The following is a 19029-nucleotide window of genomic DNA, read 5'->3' on the forward strand; positions in this document are numbered from 1 at the left end:
AATTTAAGATTTAAAAAATCATCAGCAACAGTACAAAATTAGTTTCACTTAACTCATCTCTCAGGACTGTGTTTACATTTTCAGTAACTGTTTCTCTTCCCACCGTGAACACAATTTTGTGTTCATAAAGCTTGTGTGAACAAATTAATAAGCGTTTTTACTTTGATAATAATTCAAGTATGACAGGACTGGCCGCTGCAATTAACATATATCTTTTAAAGGTTAAAAATCTCATATAATTGCAGATGACCATTTTCTAATGGGGGGTGAGGGGAGTTTTATGGAAGGTGTTCCTAGTAATGAACAGACGGATGAATTAAATCTTGAAAGATTGCATGTGATGTTGAACTGAAAGCTTTTGCAAGATCCAAAAACAGAGCACGTGTGTCATAGTTATCTTCCGTATTTCCTTTTAGTATAGTGAAAAAGTGTTAGGAAATATGGCAGAGATAACTACCACACCTGTGCAGCGTTTTTGATCTTGCAAAAACTTTTAATCGAATTTCACATGAAATGTGTCTAAACAAAGGTAAAAACTTCAAACTTTCTCACTCGAAAATTTTCCTTATAAAAACCTTTTTCCACAAATCGAATACAGTCAGCGAAATTGCGTAATGACTCATCAGAGAAAGTAAATTTTAACGTCGTGTTCCAGAAAAAACGGTGCTGAGACATCTTATTTTTCTGTTATACGCCAATATTTTTTTGAATAATTAAGATGACAATGACGTTTTCAGTTTGCCGATGACGTTTTATTTGCAGATTTGAATGTAATGAGAATATTCCAGTTTTATTTGAAAAAAAAATAGAAAAAACAGACAAATACGTGACAGAGAATCAAATAAAATTAAAATCCGACAAAAAAATATTATCCTTTACAAATCATACTAATTCAGATCGAGAATTTTTTTAAGGTAGGTGAAGTTATTAAACCGGTTCATACTTGTCATTATCTAGGAGTACCAATTGATTCAAACTTAACCATTAAAAACTCGCTAAACTCAGTTTTAGTTAAAATGACTAAGGCAACTCATTTTTATATCTTGTAAGAAGTTAAATTCCTTTAAAAGTAAAAACTGATGTTTTCAAGTCAATTGCACTCTCTCACCTGTTCTCATCGAAAATCTTTTCAAACTGTTCGAGAAAAATACATAACCGCATAAATAAGCAATTAATTGGGGAACAGAAATTTTTTTTCGACAAAACTAGACCACTCAACTGCTGTGCTCAATTTGGATCGCATCTTGCCCGTCGATTCGTTTATTTCGATTGTTAGTTTATTGAAAAAAAAACAAATATAAGACTCTGGGGAACATCCGATAATTTCAAAATGTTTACTAGTCACCTAAAACTGGACACAGAACAAAAGAAAAAATTGAATTATTTTAGCAAAATACGAAAACGAAGTGAAGTGACAATTATTTGATGCTGAAAAGCTTTCAAAAGTGGACCAATTCGCCCTCTTCATTCAATACTTTAAAAAGTTTTCTCTCGCTCATCACAAGAAAATACCCGATAACAGACAAATAGGAGCGTTTAAATCCCATTTTGACTTATGAGTATGAGCCACGATTTAAGATTATAATAATAAAACAATACCGATACTGTGATTATTTTATTTAATATTTGAGAGCATGTGGATATTTAATCTGAAAGTTATAATTAGAATAATTTACATGTTTACTTAAAAAATTGATGTTTGACTTCAGTTCTATTCCTGATTAGGAGGAAGGGTCCAGTCCTCGTTGGCAAAACTGAACATGATGTGATAGATGCAACCCTCTCCGTTTCGGTTGTCATAGAAAGTGTCCAATGGGCGACCCACTCCACCTTTGTTGATCCAAGTATTGCACTGGTCCATTCCCAGGGTAAACGCACCTAGACTGGTGTCATGTCCAGCGTTGTCTCGCTCCCTGATCTCAATCGATTGAGCTCCCTTGTCCAGAGCGATGCGAGAGTACTCGCCAAATCTTTCCATGAAAGTGACCGAGTCACCGTCATTCATCTTCATCACTCCTCCTCCTGGTGGTATGATAGCCACATGGTCAGCAGCCTGTTGATCTAAAACATACCATTAACGCGCATCGTATAGGTGCTCCCCATGTTTAGGTGCGCGACCCTAGACCGCTCTGATCAGACCATTTCCCAGACTTTATCAGATCATCGTGTGACTCAAAGCCCTTTGATCAGACCGTAGTGCGACCCAAATCCTTCTGATCAGACTATCGTGCGACCCAAATATTTCGTGCGACTCTGGTGCGACCCAAAATTTTGTGCAACTTTAGTGCGACCAACGCTCCCTCTGATCAGAACATTCCTGAATACATGTTATAATCCCTTTTTATTTGTTTAAATTGTTCAATTCAATCCTATAATCTACTAAAGTTACAATTTAAACATTTAGTATATCTTGTTGAGGTTAGGACAAAAGTAATTGATAAAAATACAAACAGAAAGTCATTTTGAGTTGCCTGCAATTTTTCGTCTGAGTCATCAAAAGCAGTGATACAAAAATGCAGTCAAATAAAAATAGTCAGTTAAATCTCTGTGGTCAGATTTTGGGGCACCTTATGTCCAGAATTTGGTCTCTGATCAGACCGTAATGCGACCATTGTCCATACTTTCGTGCGACCTATGATCAGATTATAGTGTGACTTCGCTCTCTGATCAGACCGTCCCGGGTCGAGGAAAAATCGAAAAAAATCCGTAAGATGAGCGGTGATAGGTTGTTTTTTTCACCGCAAATTTCATACATTATTTTGCGATGAAGTGCGTTGAAATCATGTAATTTCACCGCTATATTAGGTGGTGAACGTAGAAAAAGTCACCGTATGTCACCACCCGTACACGGGTTTGAACCCTTCACCTCCTGATTGTCATGCACTTCTTCTTCAACTGCGCCATCTCTCACTTACTTCTAGTATTTTTGTTTTGAATATAACCAAATTCACTCTACTTTTTGTAAAACATGTGCAGTAAGTTCTTGTAAGATTTGCGATTTTTAGCGGTGAAATTACGTATTTTAGCGGTGAAATGTGATTTTTTGTAAGTTCACCGCTGAATCTAGTGATGAGATTACATAAATTCACCGCTTAGAAAAAAATGTCAAAAAGATGTAAGGTTAAGGGGTAATTTTAGCGGGGGGGGGGGAGAGTTTTAACCTAACAATTCCTCCCTTTCTTCCCATTAATTTGACCGCATTCACTGCTGATCTCACACAATTTCAACACTTTATTCTAAGCGGTGATTTTATGTATGATCACCACTAAGTTAAGCGGTGAGTTTATCTAATTTCATTGCAATCACCGCTTATCTCACCAATTTTGAACTTTTTTTTGAGAGCGCTGATTTTATGTAAATTCAACGCTAATAATTAGCGGTGAAATTATGTAATTTCATCGCTACCAGGCAATAAAGGTTTTTTTTTCACCAGTTATATCATAGTTCAAATGTTCACTAAATTATTAGTTGTTCTTTCGCCATTTAAGTTTAAGTTTATTCCTCCTAGTCCTTCAATTAGGTAAAGTATTACCTCCGACTAAAAAGTCAAGTATTCAGATTTGTTCACACTTCTCACTTTATTATTAATATAAACTTTCCATCTTTTGTCAGTTCATCTCGAATTCAGTTGCTTGTCAATCTCTCTTGTTTTGAAGTAAAAAAAGCCTACAAAAAACGAGACAGTATTCCACACCATCAGGATAAAGTTACACTCGTAACACTATTGTCTAGTAGAAATGAGAACTGTAATTGCAAGCTACACGAATTACAGTGGATTCGCACCACGAATCCAACCGTTTCAAAATAGACCAGCTTCCGTTGTTTAATTGCATACCTCTACAGTCAGAGGTATCACACGGCGCAGTCAGCACATACGCAACGAGCACTTCTGGTGATATAACCCTATTTGGAACGGCAAACATTGGAACCTCCTTTGAGGTGGGAACGTTCGAGAATAATTCTGAAATCGGCATTCCTCGCTAAAGATGGCATTTCAATCAAAATCCTAAGAGAGGCACCACCAGATAAGGTCACTTTCCCCTTGAACTTTCCCAAACTATGGGGAAGATGTGGACAATTGCAAGGCACAAAGTGAGAAAGATAGCAGAATTCGGAACGAACAACTTAAAAATGTACGCCTCAACAAACGTCAGAAAATTGAGGCGACGGGAATATGTGCGGCGATAGCTAATGGAATTTATGGGACACCAAAGCTGTCTCACTCACATACCTTAGTCTTGGCCCGGTAGGCCTTCGGATATTCGGTGTTTAAGAACCAAAGACACAGATTGACCAAATTTCGACAAAAGACCTTTGGTATAGTTTGCATAACGTTTTCACTAAGCAGAGTAATCTAACATTCGATCGTCATACTTTCCTAACACGGAAACAACACAAGAGAGAACCGGTCGAAAAATTCTACGGATTTCCTCGAGAACTATTACTGAACTGTTAATTCGGTAGCCACGAGGAATCTATAATCCGAGATGTATTCATTGCAAATAAGCAAGATGGAGAAATACAGAGAGAACTACTAAAAAATACGAGGTTGGCCAAGAAAGCATTAGAAGTGGCAATAAACGTCAAAATGGGCATTCAAAACCAGTTGAAGATATCGGAAACAGCTGCCTATATAGTATCAACTGAGGCAGCTAACACGTCAATCAATAACATTCAAAATTCTTGGAACAGACCGAGATCAACGTCAAAAACTTTGTGAAGCCAACAATTTGCCCCAATTGTGGTTACGGATGGTCGGCTGGCCACCATCAGAACTGTCCTGCTCGGGGAAAAATGTAAAAACTGTGGAATAGCTAATCATTTTGCAAAAGTCTGCCGAAAGACGAAGGTTCCAATGAAGCCAAAACCAAGGGTCAACAATATTGATGATAGCCTCTGAAGCTGCAACCATTGGTTCTTCTGCCATGGTAGAAGAACAAATTAATCAGCTTGAAACTATGATGGGCAGACACAGTATCTATGATGCTAACTATGACTCTGATTATGATGAATTTAATGACAACTGTGTAGCTGTAATTTCCGATAGCGACAACATCAGAGAAGTGGAGCCGGTTAACTTGCTTATTTGATTCGTAAATACTGAGACAAAAGCATTAGTGGATTTGGAGAGTTTTTGTATCATCACAAATAAAAGCCTGGCAAACGCAGTGTTTTGAATAGTCAAGACAACTATTGGGTAGAGTCTACAGAAAATCTCGATCTCAAATTTTTCTCTAATGAATTAATCAAGACTATTGGCGTAATTAATTCGTCGGTGAAATGCAACGATCGGGCAGCTGAAAATGTCAATTTTACAGTCGTTGAAGACGGTCAAAGACCAATAATTGGGCGAGATCTCTTCCCCCAGCTTGGCTTTCCCTGACTCAAACTAAACAAGTATTAAACATCGATCAAAATCAATGTTTAACCAGGAAACAAATAGCTCCTGATTTTCCTGGCTCAATATCCAGAACCGGTAAATCTTTTAAACGCACAGTAGTCTAATTTTCACAAACATTTTACACCAACTCATCAAAAAGGACGGCGAGTTGCGAGTTGCTATAAATCTTCAACCCTTAGTAAATACTGAACTTATTAAAAGAGATAAAACGGTTAAATTAGCGTTAGATTCCAAGATACTAAATAAACCAGTACATAAAAATAAATATCAAATGCCCAATATTGATAACTTAATTGAAACGATACATCAAAATTTAAACCCAATTGCCTCACATGAAACAGCTTAATTCTCAACATTGGATTTGAAGTACGCAAACGGTCAATTGAATTTAGACCCGGAAACCTCCCGCCATTGCAATTTCAACATAGCTAGTGGTGAGGGCACTAGTACATGTCGTTTTTCTACTGGATTTTACGGGTTAACCGACATGCCGGCAGCATTCCAAAAAGCAATGGATTCCAACTTGGTTGGATTAAACAACATTGCTTTTAGACGATATTATAGTTGTTAGTCGTGGTTCAAAAGAAGACCACTTGAAGTAAATCTACAAATGTTCTAAAAAATTAGATGAAGATGTTATGAGAATAAACTTACCAAATGTATTTCTGCTAAAACAGAAATAAAATGTTTGGGATACTAGATAAAGCACGCTGTCTAATACTTATCTGGTCTTAATATTAGACCAGATAAAGCACGCTGTCTTATAGGGAATAAAATTATAAATTTATGCAAACAACGTAATATTAATATTATTACAGCGCCTGCTAATGATCACAGAGCAATTGGATTAGTAGAGCATTTGATACAAACAAATAAAAGACGACTAAGTTGCATAAAATTTGCTAATAAGAATAAAACAATCACAATTAAAGAAACAATAAAGTCAATAGTGTATCAATTACGTATATGCAAACAAAAAATTACAAATGTAACACTTTTCCAAAGCACACTTTGAAGAAAACCAAGCACTGTCAAAGCGGGATTTGCGAGGCCTTTGGGACACATTAGCGCCTTGAACACAGTCGTACGTCCATCCCTAACAACGACGGAGATCAGAGAAACTGGTGTTCCTGAGGTGAAGGTCCGCAATAGTGAAAATGCCAAATTCAGCACAGACGCTGAACAAAAACAGAATTGTTGCAGTATGCTCAAAAACGCCCACTCCTCTATGACAAAACTAATGAAGAGAAAATTTCTTTGCACTCGAAGGAAGTAAAGAAAAAATATAGAGGAGACATTAAAATCAGGCATCGCAAGGCTGATAATACATCAGGAGATTCGTCGGAGAATAGCAACACTTCAGAGTTTTTGTCATCTCAAAAACCAGCGAAGCCTCAAGCTTCCACAAATCGCAGCCAAAAATCGTCTGCCACACCAAACACGTCGACAGTTTCGTCTACAGCAAGTTCGACAAATTCAAAAATGAAAAGAAATCGCAGAGCACCAGATTACTACGGATTCGAGAACTCAGTATGCTCCGTCAGCGACCAAGAGTCGGTTCCCGCTCCCAAACATCCCGAACCGAGTAATCCTGTCATCGAGAGAGCTATACAGGAAGAAGCAATTCAACCACCATCAATTGAAACTTCCTTCCAACTACCAATTGTGAGCCCACCAGACCCTCGTATCAAACACATCGGGGCTACACCTCCCTTCTGAAAAATACGATCATCCTGACTATGAACAAGAAGATAGCATGAGTATGTTTGATGCAGAGAATCAAATTAAAAAACAATTTCAACTCTTCAGTTTAAAGTAAACGTTTCATGTTAACTTCTAGAATTTTAAATTATTTGTTGACGCATTATTTTCCATTTAAAAGTATTACTTCGTGGTCCTGAATAGTCTATTTAATGGAAATATTTTACGCTCATGTAGTACAATTGTCAGTCAATTTTAAACGAGTTACATTCGTGCTGATTTTGCTCTTTATATTTCGATGTTTGTGTAAATTAGTCTGTAGAAGTTGAGTTTTCACATGTTCATTAATTTAATTTGGAAAGCCATAGCATTTGCATGTCTCTTGATGTTGTTGAAAATTTGAAGGTTATTGTAAACAATAAAATAATACTTACACTAATTAGTAAATTTTTAATTTATATTAGAAATTTTATCAATTGCAGTTTCAATTTTTTTTTCAAAGTCACGGATATCATTTCCTTCCTTTCCCCCCTTTAATTTGACCGCATTCAACCCAATCCAACAGCTCCAAAATAGACAGGCATTCGTTGTTCAATTGCATACCTCTACACTCAGAGGTATCACTCACCACATTCACCACCTGATTTATGTATTTTCACCGCATTCACATGAATGGCAGTGACACCTCGACCCGGGGAAGCGCGACCATTGTCCAGACCATTTACCAAACTTTGCTCTCTGAGCAGATTGCAGTGCGACCATTGTTCAGACCATGTAATTTGTGTCGCACCACAACACGCCAATGGTCGGATCAGAGCAGTCAAGGATCGCCCGCCTAAACCTGGTTTGTACCGTATTCTATATGCCAGTTTCTGGTATCAGTCATTGCAAAAATCCCATTTTAGACACCAAGAGCAATTAAAGTAGCTAAATACAGCCCACAACTGAGAACAGCCTTACAACGCAAGAACAGTGAAAGCATTATAATTTATTGCAAATAAACACTCTTTTAATCGAAATTTTAGCAGGTAGTTTTATTGGTAGTATTTGATCTGAAATATTACCCGGGCCGCGGTTTCACTCTTAATCCAATCCTAATTAGCGACACTCTTACACAAATATGGCATTACAACCAACTTGAAACGTCTAAAGCTATAATTAGTAGACGCAAAGGTTAACGCACAAAGTGAATGTAATATGTTCCTCAACGGGATGACGGGGGGATCAATCCTCATACCTCTTTCCGTTTTTATTTTTTAAAATTACACTCTTATAATTACACTCTTCCAACATTAATAAAGCAGAGAAATAGGGGTGTATTCTTTATATTTTCACTTGCTGAGAAACAAATTTTGCAATTATTTCGAATACACATGTCTCGTTCAATATAAGCGTCAACTTCTACTTAGTTACCTTCCAGCCAGAAGATTCATTCTACGGCTTATTGATAAGAAAGTAAAGATCTTTAAAGACGAAGAGAACAACATCTACAGCACACAAGAACCTCATATTTACAAACTGCTGAATAAATCAGTACATAAAAATAAATATCAAATGCCCTAAATTGATAACTTAATTGACACGATACATAAAAATTTAAACCTAATTGCCTCACATGAAACAACTTAATTCTCAACATTGGATTTGAAGTACGCAAACAGTCAATTGAATTTAGACCCGGAAACCTCCCGCCATTGCAATTTCAACATAGCTAGTGGTGAGGGCACTAGTACATGTCGTTTTTGTACTGGATTTTACGGGTTAACCGACATGCCGGCAGCATTCCAAAAAGCAATGGAATCCACATTGGTTGGATTAAAAAATACCCATTGCTTTTGGACGATATTATAGTTGTTAGTCGTGGTTCAAAAGAAGACCACTTGAAGTAAATCTACAAATGTTCTAAAAAATTAGATGAAGATATTTTGAGAATAAACCTACCAAATGTATTTCTGCTAAAACAGAAATAGAATGGTTGGGATACAAATTAACTCATTCCGGAATCGCACCACTTGAGAATAAAACATCGGTTATCTTAAACTTAACAGCAACTAAAACTTTAAAACAACTACCTTCATTTTTAAGATCTGTACACTATCTAGGAAAATTTTTACCTAATCTTTCTCAATTATGTCATGTCTACTTTTACCTATAAAGAACACTAAATTCATCTGGAATACTGAATTTGAAACTCATTTCCAACACATTAAAGAAAAAGTGGCAAATGCTACAGAAAATACACACTATAATCCACACTTGGAATCCGAATCAAATGCGATGCTTCAAGAGCTGAATTAGGTGTGCATTGGAACAGCGTACACCAACAGTTGCATTCGCGTCTTGTTTGCTTTACTCAAATGAAGAGCGCTATAGTTTCAGTGACCTAGAATTATTAGGAGTAGTGTAGTCTGTTCAATATTTTAAACATAATCCATTTGGAAAATCATTCACAATTATTACCGATCATCGAGCATTATTATCAATCACGAAGGAACAGAGATCTAACAAATCTTACAATTGTCATCTAACGCGTTGAGTAGACCGCTGATTACTTTTTGATTTTAACATTGTACCAGGCGCGAACATGTACCAGGCGCGAAAATGTGGCTGATAGAACATTTCCCGCCAACCAAATCAAAGAGAAAAAGTTACCAACAAATATAATGAGGAATTTGCGGTTGCAACGATTACCCGCAATCATGACGCGATTGCTGCAATTTATATAAATTCCATACAAAAAAACTGTCAATCACACAAATTCCACAACTGCCTCCATTGCCCAGCGAACGAACCATTCCGAATTGTTTTCCGCCCTAAATCTCCGCACAAATCAGTTGCTGCTCTCTCACTCTGCAAACGCAGCACTTTTCCACTCTAAATATAATTCTACAAAGAGTGCATCTAATACTTCTCCGCAAACTACACCAGCACCTTCAACTGGCCGAGTCACCTTTCGAAGGAAGAAGTCTTCGAAAACAACTTAACGCAGATGTTTACGAAAGGATTTCTTCCGGTATTGACAAGTAAGGATGCAGTTCCCAAAGAGGTGAGGGATTGTATTCTGCAAGGGGACGAAGAACGATGCAAGGACGAAAATCCCTATCTCCATTCATACTGAACGTATCTGCATGTTCGCTCAGGATGTGTCTGCGTTGATGAAAGTGTGGCCATCCCGAATTCGAATTAAGACGCAGAACTTGAATCCTTGCATCTCACACAACCAGAAAGTTGGGGTATGATAACCCTTGTACAGTATGCATTCTGACTTTTATGCATCGACAAATTCTCAATAACGCTGCGAAGTACAAGCCATGCACTGCGATTGGTAAGGACCTCAAACCCGTAATCCCAGCGTAGAAATACCAGCCTTTGGTATTTTGCTCAAACCTATTGAAGAAATTCAAATAGACTTTGGTGGACCAATTACATATAAAAAAGACCAAAATATACATTTTCTTGCATGTATTGATCGTTTTTCTAATTATCATACAGTAGAGGTCTTTGATAAACCTAAGGGACCCAATTTAGTTAAGTTTCTAGACTATTACATACAAACACATGGAGTTCCTCGAAATATTTGACCAGATAAAGCACGCTGTCTTATAGGGAATAAATTTAAAAATTTATGCAAACAACGTAATATTAATATTATTACAGCGCCTGCTAATGATCACAGAGCAATTGGATTAATAGAGCATTTGATCCAAACAATTAAAAGACGACTAAGTTGCATAAAATTAGCTAATAAAAATAAAACAATCACAATTAAAGAAACAATAAAGTGAATAGTGTATCAATTACGTATATGCAAACAAAAAATTACAAATGTAGCACTTTTCCAAAGCACACTTTGAAGAAAACCAAGCACTGTCAAAGCGGGATTTGCGAGACCTTTGGGACACATTAGCGCCTGGAAGTACAGTCGTACGTACATCTCTAACAACGACGGGGATCACAGAAACTGGTGTTCCTGAGGTGAAGGTCCGCAAAAGTGAAATTGCCAATTTCAGCACAGAAGCTGAACAAAAACAGAATTATGGCAGTATGCTCAAAGGCGCCCACTCCTTTATGACAAAACTAATGAAGAGAAAATTGCTTTGCACTTGAAGGAAGTGACAAAAAAGTATAGAGGAGATATTCAAATCAGGCATCGCAAGGCTGATAATACATCAAGAGTTTCGTTGGAGAAGAGAAACACTTCAGAAGTTTTGTCATCTCAAAAAGCAGCAAAGCCTCAAGCTCCCACAAATCGCAGCCGAAAATTGTCTGCCGCACCAAACATGTCGACAGTTTCGTCTACAGCAAGTACGACAACTTCAAAAAGGAAAAGGAACCGCAGAGCACCAAACTAGTACGGATTCGAGAACTCAGTATGCTCGGTCAGCGACCAAGAATCGGTTCCTGCTCCCAAAAATCCCAAACTGAGTAATCCTGTCATCGAGAGAGTTATACAGGAAGAAGCAAAGCAACCACCATCAGTCGAAACTTCCTTCCAACTACCAATTGTGAGCCCACCAGACCCTCGTATCCAACACATCGGGGCTACACCTCCATCCTGAAAAATACGATCATCCTGGCTATGAACAAGAAGTTGGCATGAGTGTGTTTGATGCAGAGAATTAAATTTGCATACCTCTACACTCAGAGGTATCACGCACCACATTCACCACCTGATTTATGTAATTTCACCGCATTCACATGAATGGCAGTGACACCTCGACCCGGGGAAGCGCGACCATTGTCCAGACCATTTCCCAAACTTTGCCCTCTGAGCAGATGGAGTGCGACCATTGCTCAGACCATGTAATTTGTGTCGCACCACACCACGCCAATGGTCTGATCAGAGCAGTCAAGGATCGCCCACCTAAACCTGGGTTGTTCCGTGTACTATATGCCAGTTTCTGGTATCAGTTATTGCAAAAATCCCATTTTAGACACCAAGAGCAATTAAAGTAGCTAAATTCAGCCCACAACTGAGAACAGACTTACAACGTAAGAACAGTGAAATAATTACAATTTATTGCAAATAAACACTCTTTTAATCGAAATTTTAGCACGTAGTTTTATTGGTAGTATTTGATCTGAAGTATTACCCGGGCCGCGGTTTCACTCTTAATGCAATCCTAATTAGCGACACTCTTACACAAATATGGCATTACAACCAACTTGAAACGTCTAAAGCTATAATTAGTAGACGCAAAGGTTAACGCACAAAGTGAATGTAATATGTTCCTCAACGGGATGACGGGGGGATCAATCCTCATACCTCTTTCCGTTTTTATTTTTTAAAATTACACTCTTATAATTACAATCTTCCAACATTAATAAAGCAGAGAAATAGGGGTGTATTCTTTATATTTTCCCACTCTTTTCTCCGTTAATTTTTGAGAACATCCTCGACTAGGGTACTGAGTGCTGTACATGGAATTTTCAACGCACCAAATTTTGTTTTCCATAACTCTGATAATGAGAACAAGATGATATACGCAGAGAAAAGCAGGGAAAGATTTTTGTGCACATAGTTTTCAATAATAAAAAAACTATATCTCTTAAATATCATTTTTCACCAAATGCAGAGATTGATTGATTGCTATTCTTGTTGATTACAATTTTTAAAAATTTATTGTACATTTTCAAACTTTTAGTGTCTGGATAACAACATCTAAAATGACCCGCGCGCAAATAAAAATGTTTAAAATTCAATGTGGTCACTTTTACAACGTGAAATTGTTGAAATTAGTAATGGCAATTTTTAATAGATTCACTTGCTGAGAAACAAATTCTGCAAATATTTCGAATAGACATGTCTCGTTCAATATAAGGGTCAACTTCTACTTAGTTACATTCCAGCCAGAAGATTCATTCTACGGCCTATTGATAACAAAGTAAAGAGATTGATGAGAATAATCTTTTTTAAGAAAAAAAATGGAGTCAACTACAAAAATACGCGAAAAGAACAACATCTACAGCTTACAAGAACTTCATATTTACGAACTGCTAAAGTTGCTATAAAAATGATACGAAAAGAATCTCTTTACTTTGTTATCAATAGGCCGTAGAATGAATCATCTGGCTGGAAGGTAACTAAGTAGAAGTTGACGCTTATATTGAACGAGACATGTGTATTCGAAATATTTGCAAAATTTGTTTCTCAGCAAGTGAATCTATTAAAAATTGCCATAACTAATTTGCAATGTCGAACAACTGCAAATAGCAATTGAAGAAAAAGAGCTGATTAAAATTGATGCGATGAGAAAAACGAAAAACAACTTAAAGTTAGTTACCCTAATATAAGTAACTGCTCAATCACAGTAAGGTTGAGAAAACTATGCAACTGCTTGCTAGGGTTGGATCCTACTTTTTTCAAAATCCTAAGAAAAATGACAGAAAAACAGGCTAAAATTTTTCCTACAAATTTTCTTAAAAACTATGTTATTGGTTCTTTAGACATAAAAAACTATATTTTTGGCGGATGTGAGCCATTCGATATTTGTAAGCTGTATACTGCCGTTTAACTCCAAGAATTGTGTTTTGGTTTTATTTGAAAATTTTTTTTCGACACATAGTAAGTCCTTTTTCCTGCTTTAATTCCAACAAACTCTTTTGTTTATCTTCCTCGCAAAGGCGCCTGAAAACGATCCATAGGGGTCAATGGTGTCGTTTCGGAGCGCATGTCACATCTGAAACTAAATAAATTATGTAAATTCCCTTTTGTTTATGCGTAATCCGTAAACAATCTATTATTGTTATTTAATCCCGTAAATTTTTAAAAACACGGGATGTATATACCCAGAAAAATAAAAAAAAAATTTGTAGTGAATACTTACTGGTTTTGACGAAACTTACAGTTTAAAGGGTTTAGAGAAGATCTACAGAAAAGTGACTGGTATTCCCTATAAGAAAAAGAAGAGAAAATTTATGGAAAACAAAGTAGGTTATTTTCTAAGTTGATTAGCTTTGTCGATGATGGTGGCCTAGAAATTTTAAAAGAAAGATAATTTCCAAAAAAATAAGCATTTCTAATAATCACTAATTGGAATGAAATGGTAGATTTTGTTTCAAATACTGCATGATCGCTGTTATCTTCTTCGTGCGAAGCTGTGATAAAGATGGTTGAACAGTATGCATAACCATTTCCATCGCTTTGTACAAAAAAGTCACATATGATTTGATAGAACATATGAAAAAGATGAAAAAGATATTAACAATGTAAGCAACAATAAAAAGATAAGAAATATTTTGTTTTTTTTCATGTAAAGCTGTGATAATGATAATTTTTCGAAGAATAATTATAACAGAACCTCTTTTATCCAAACAGAAAAAAGACAGACACTTGCTTTTTTTGAATTCGTTTAAGCAGCGAATTGCAATAAAATCTATTTCCTCTCCAATTTATTTTCATATATAAGGAAATTATCAAAATTTGGTGATGGCGTGGGGGGGGGGGAGATTTTCTGAAATTTTCCGCTTTTTCTTTATATCCCTTATACCAGATTATGCCCCAATTTTTTTGTCCTGAAATTTAAATTTGATAAAACTTCCAAATGAGAAAACAATTGGTTTCTCATTGTGTGAGCCACACACAGTCAGTAGCTCACACGAGAAAAAGTGGGTCATTCTGTCTTAAGTATTCTTGATTTTAAAATTTTTTGAAGTCACATAAATTTATTTATATTTGTAAAAATTAAAAAAGGAGAAATTGAATCGAAACACTTCAATGAATTTGAACAGCTGATACTGATGGTTGAATTGGTGGCTGTGAACTGGTGCTAGCTGGCAAATTTTTCATGGTTTTGACTCTTCTATGGGTGCTCAACTTGAAAAAAAATTGAAACAGATAGAGTTTTGTTTCTCTTTCAAACGAGTACAGTGACCCTTAGCTTCTTTTCTATAAAATGTTTTCAGCACAAAAATCTCCCCAACGGTTGAGTTTTGGAATAACTATAGAACAAGCGAATTATAATTATAGAGAAGAATTTTAACAGAAAATACTGAGATATGTTAGTTACAACGTTTCCATTGACAAAATCTCATGGTTAACATCTAATTTAATTTTTTTGCCTTATGAAGTTCTATGATTATGACTTTTTCATAGAACGATGCACAGAATCGATTCCTGAGGCTTTGATTTAATTGGAGGTTCGAGTCAGTGATTTCCAAAAAAAATTGCAAACTTATTGTCTCTCAAATCCATCTGGAAAAAAATTTGTATGGCGTTTTATGACAACAATTTTCCCATAAATACACTTCCCTAAAAATGAATTTTCCAGGTTTTTTTCTATTTTTAATACATTTTTTCCGTTTTGTTTTTGCGCTCTTTCAGGTTACTTTATGAAGTTCATTTTTATAATTTTTATTCAATGAAATTTTTATGACTACAACTTTTCATGGACGCCATATGAAGTTGTAACTTTACAATTTTTTTGAACTGTGGGCTCAACCTGGGCATATCCAATTCAATGGGAAGAGGCAAAAAGGCAGAAAAGGTTGGGGACTTGTGCAATTGTTAATTTGTCTGGGCTATTTGTCATAAAGACTAGGGTCCAATTCGTTTTGCAGGTCTTAAATATCAAACTAATGATTGATTAAGATAACATTGCAGTTTTTAGTCCTAAAAGGGGCGAAAACAACAGTACACAGTGAGTGCTGTGAGGCTTTAGAAGTTGCCATGGTTAAACGGCTCTGACAAAAATACAGAATGCAGAATGCCGGACAAAAGCTGAAAATTAGATATGACTGAGCCAGTGATTCAAAACGTTCAGCGAGATCGAGAGGAATTTTTAAATTTTCTTCATAAATTAGTTTAGTCGATCGTAACCTTTATTGGTATGCTGGATGTATACATCATCATCACCCTCTATGGCGTTTGCGAGCCACTCGGCAATTTTGGTGACAGCTTTTACTATCACAGCTGCAGCCTCAAACGCCTCACTCATGGCCAGAGCTGTCGGGTTCTTGGAGTAGCCCAGAATCTTTGAAGTTTCTCCCAGACAGGCAGAGACGGTGTCTGAGATGGCATCAGCCACTTCCTTGTTGCAACCACAGGAGGATTACTGACAGTATACGCCCAACAGTCTCACAGTGGGGATCCGATGAGACACTATGCGGTACCTGAAACCGACCATAGTAACATGTAAAACATTTGCATGCTCTGTTATTAACCAATAGAATTTAACTGAGTTGCTTTTACCAAAACATGAAACACACGACAAAATAATACATCAGAATTCAACATCAAAATTTGGATTTTTTAAATATATTTTATTTGAAATGAATTCTTAGGTAGCATACAAAACGATACACAAAAACCAATAGAATCACAGTTTTACCAACACAATGAAAAATTGATTGATAAAGATTTGCAACCTTAAAAATTTCTAAATTTTGCAACGCCGTAACATTAAATTGATGAAATGCATTGAGATGCAAAAAAAGCAAACGATTTCCGGCATCTCATTAATATTGAACAAGTGTGTCGATACGTGTGTTTTTTTGTGTGAGTGCGTGCGCGCGCTCGCGCGCGCGTGTGTGTGTGTGTGTAGGGGGGGGGGGGTTGTTGGAAGTGAGGTGAAGGTGGGGGTAAACCTGAAGATGTAATGTGTCTTCTTGAACTCCTGATAGTTATGTGCTTTCATACTCGTGTCCCCAATGGGAATGTCGTCAGTGTGCAAGTACATGTTGCCCAGGATCTCATCCTTCTGTGGCTTCTTCTTCTTGTCTGGTTCTCTCAACTCAATCCGCACAACTGTACCGTAGTTCACTGTCATGTCCAAGTCCAGCTGACAACACAACAAACATATGATTATAAACATATTTGATTATATCCATTATACCCCCTATGCAGAAGAAAATATCAAAGACAGTGTCTTGGTTTAAACAGTTAGTCATGTTTCAAAATATCGGCCTTGAGGTATTAAAAAAGACGCAAACGAATGAGATGTGAATCTTCCAGAACAAACAAAAATTACTGTAAAAAGAAACATTTTTGAGGAGTTGGCGTTAATTTTTTAACAATAATGATTGAAAAAAACCTATCTCAGAGCAGAACAACATATTTAACGAAGCTTGCTTGTTGCCTAAAAACCCGGGGCAAGGATTTTCCCCAAAAAGAACGGGGAAAGGAGTGTAGAGTGTAAAAATAAAAAAAAAACAGATTACACCCTAGTCCCCGCTAATTAGGGGTGAAATAGGGGTGAAACCTCGGCCCGGGAACCAATCAATCGCGAACAAAGAATATAGTAAACTGTACCCGGGTTGAGGTGGTGGAAATATGAACCGGGTATCCAGACAAAAATTTGCCATGACCAGACACTCCAGAGATAAAATTAGCTATGACTCGAATTAGTGCAACCCAACGCAATTACGTCTTGACTTTGTGGGACAATGCGACTCTGACTCGACAATGCGACGATTCGAAGTAACGCGACTATGATCAGACAAAAAAAAACATAGTGGCAGTCGCGAAAGTTGGCATAGTCAATCCAACAAAGTCGAGACAAACGCGCTAATTCTCACTAGCGCTAATATGTCGCGCTAATTCTCACTAATTCAAGTCATAGCTAATTTTTTGTCAGCAACAAAAATTAATGCAATGTACAAAAGTTTGTGTTCCTTTTTCGAAAAGAAAAACACTGAACCATATATCATAAATCACCAAAACCTAAGGGTGAAAAAAAGCAACTATGCTATCAATATGAGAAACAAACCCAAAAAACCTAAAGGTTTTCAAAAATATTTAATTTAATTGTTGTTCTTTGGCAGTGGCTTCAAATTAAAGAGTGTTATTCGAAACGTGGAGGAGTGTAGAAACCTTGAAAGCATTGCTCGCTCTTAAATTGGCATCAAAAACTAAACTAGACAGATCTTCAAAAACGCGAGTTCTCTGTTGTCGCAATTTCTCATAGTTAGGGCACTTTAAAAAAAACAGAACCCACAAACAGCCAGTGTAAAATAGCAAAATAAAGGAGCGGAAGTTTGCAAGAACACTAGAGGTTGAAAACGAAGAAATGGGCAGAATAGTTCTTGGAACTCTCTGAAATGGTTAGTTTCGTCTTGCAAACTTTTGGTGTTTTGTAAGCCAAATTAAGCATCAAAGATACGCTAACGCACTCAGAGTCACGCATGCATTCACAATATTGTAAATATACACAAATGCTCAAACGCAATCACAAAGAAAAAAACAATTGTAAAATCTTATACAAATGCTGACACATCTGTGCATCCATATGCATATACCCACTCACTTTTGTTCTCGCCTACTGTTACAAACACGCGCTTTAAAATTCTTTCATACACGTGCACACGTGTTCTCACATATGCGTTCTCTCTCTCTCTCTCTCTCTCTCTCTCTCTTTCTCTCTCTCTCTCTCTCTCTCTCTCTCTCTCTCTGTGTCTTTCTCTCTCTCTCTCTCTCTCTCTCTCTCTCTCTCTCTCTCTTTCTCTCGCTCTCTCTATATCTCTCTCTTTCTTTCTTTCTCTCTCCCTCTTTCTCTCTCTCTCTCTCTCTCTCTCTCTCTCGCGCGCGCTCTCTTTTCTCTCTCATACACAATCACAAAGAAAAAACAATTGTACAATCTTGTACATCTGTGCATCCATATGCATATACGGACTCACTTTTTGTGCTCGCCTACTGTTACAAACACGCGCTTTAAAATTCTTTCATACACGTGCACACGTGTTCTCACATATGCGTTCTCTCTCTCTCCCTCTTTCTCTCTTTCTCTCTCTCTCTCTCTCTCTGTCTCTCTCTCTCGCTATCACTCTCTCTCTCTTTTTTTCTCTCTCGCGCTCTTTCTCTGTCTCTCTCTCTCTGTCTCTCTCTCTCTCTCTCTCTCTCTCTTTGTGTGTGTGTGTGTCTCGCTCTCTTTCTTTCTCTCTCTCTCTCTCTCTCTCTCTCTCTCTCTTTCTCTCTCTCGCTATCTCTCTCT

The 19029-nt window shown here is 36.9% G+C and overlaps 2 protein-coding genes across 2 annotated transcripts in view; both read right to left on the reverse strand.

The window, feature by feature from the left end:
- Positions 1 to 1711: 1711 nt before the first annotated feature.
- Positions 1712 to 16141, reverse strand: LOC142334930 (uncharacterized). The gene is made up of 2 exons (XM_075383259.1): positions 15921 to 16141; positions 1712 to 2061 (listed from the first exon to the last, which is right to left on the reverse strand). The coding sequence occupies exons 1-2, from the start codon at positions 16036 to 16038 to the stop codon at positions 1712 to 1714; spliced, it is 468 nt and encodes a 155-aa protein (XP_075239374.1). The 5' UTR covers positions 16039 to 16141.
- A 5-nt stretch (positions 16142 to 16146) lies between these two features.
- Positions 16147 to 19029, reverse strand: part of LOC142335342 (uncharacterized) — a 5482-nt gene continuing 2599 nt past the window's right edge. Inside the window, exons 2-3 of the mRNA XM_075383792.1 lie at positions 16688 to 16881; positions 16147 to 16213 (exon numbers count right to left, since the gene is read on the reverse strand). Of these exons, the coding sequence (XP_075239907.1) occupies positions 16153 to 16213; positions 16688 to 16881 (255 nt within the window). The 3' untranslated portion in view covers positions 16147 to 16152. The remainder of the gene's footprint in view (positions 16214 to 16687; positions 16882 to 19029) is intronic.

This window comes from Convolutriloba macropyga, chromosome 2 (genome assembly GCF_964194025.1).
Source record: "Convolutriloba macropyga chromosome 2, txConMacr16.3, whole genome shotgun sequence".
Taxonomy (NCBI): domain Eukaryota; kingdom Metazoa; phylum Xenacoelomorpha; order Acoela; family Convolutidae; genus Convolutriloba; species Convolutriloba macropyga.

What these genes read in the sequence shown, in the direction of transcription:
- LOC142334930 (XM_075383259.1), bottom strand. Translation starts at nt 16,038, where the DNA reads ATGAGTGAGGCGTTTGAGGCTGCAGCTGTGATAGTAAAAGCTGTCACC. An exon ending in CATCCAGCATACCAATAAAG is followed by an intron (nt 2,062 to 15,920) that starts GTTACGATCGAC and finishes GGTATGTTTTAG; the next exon opens with ATCAACAGGCTGCTGACCAT.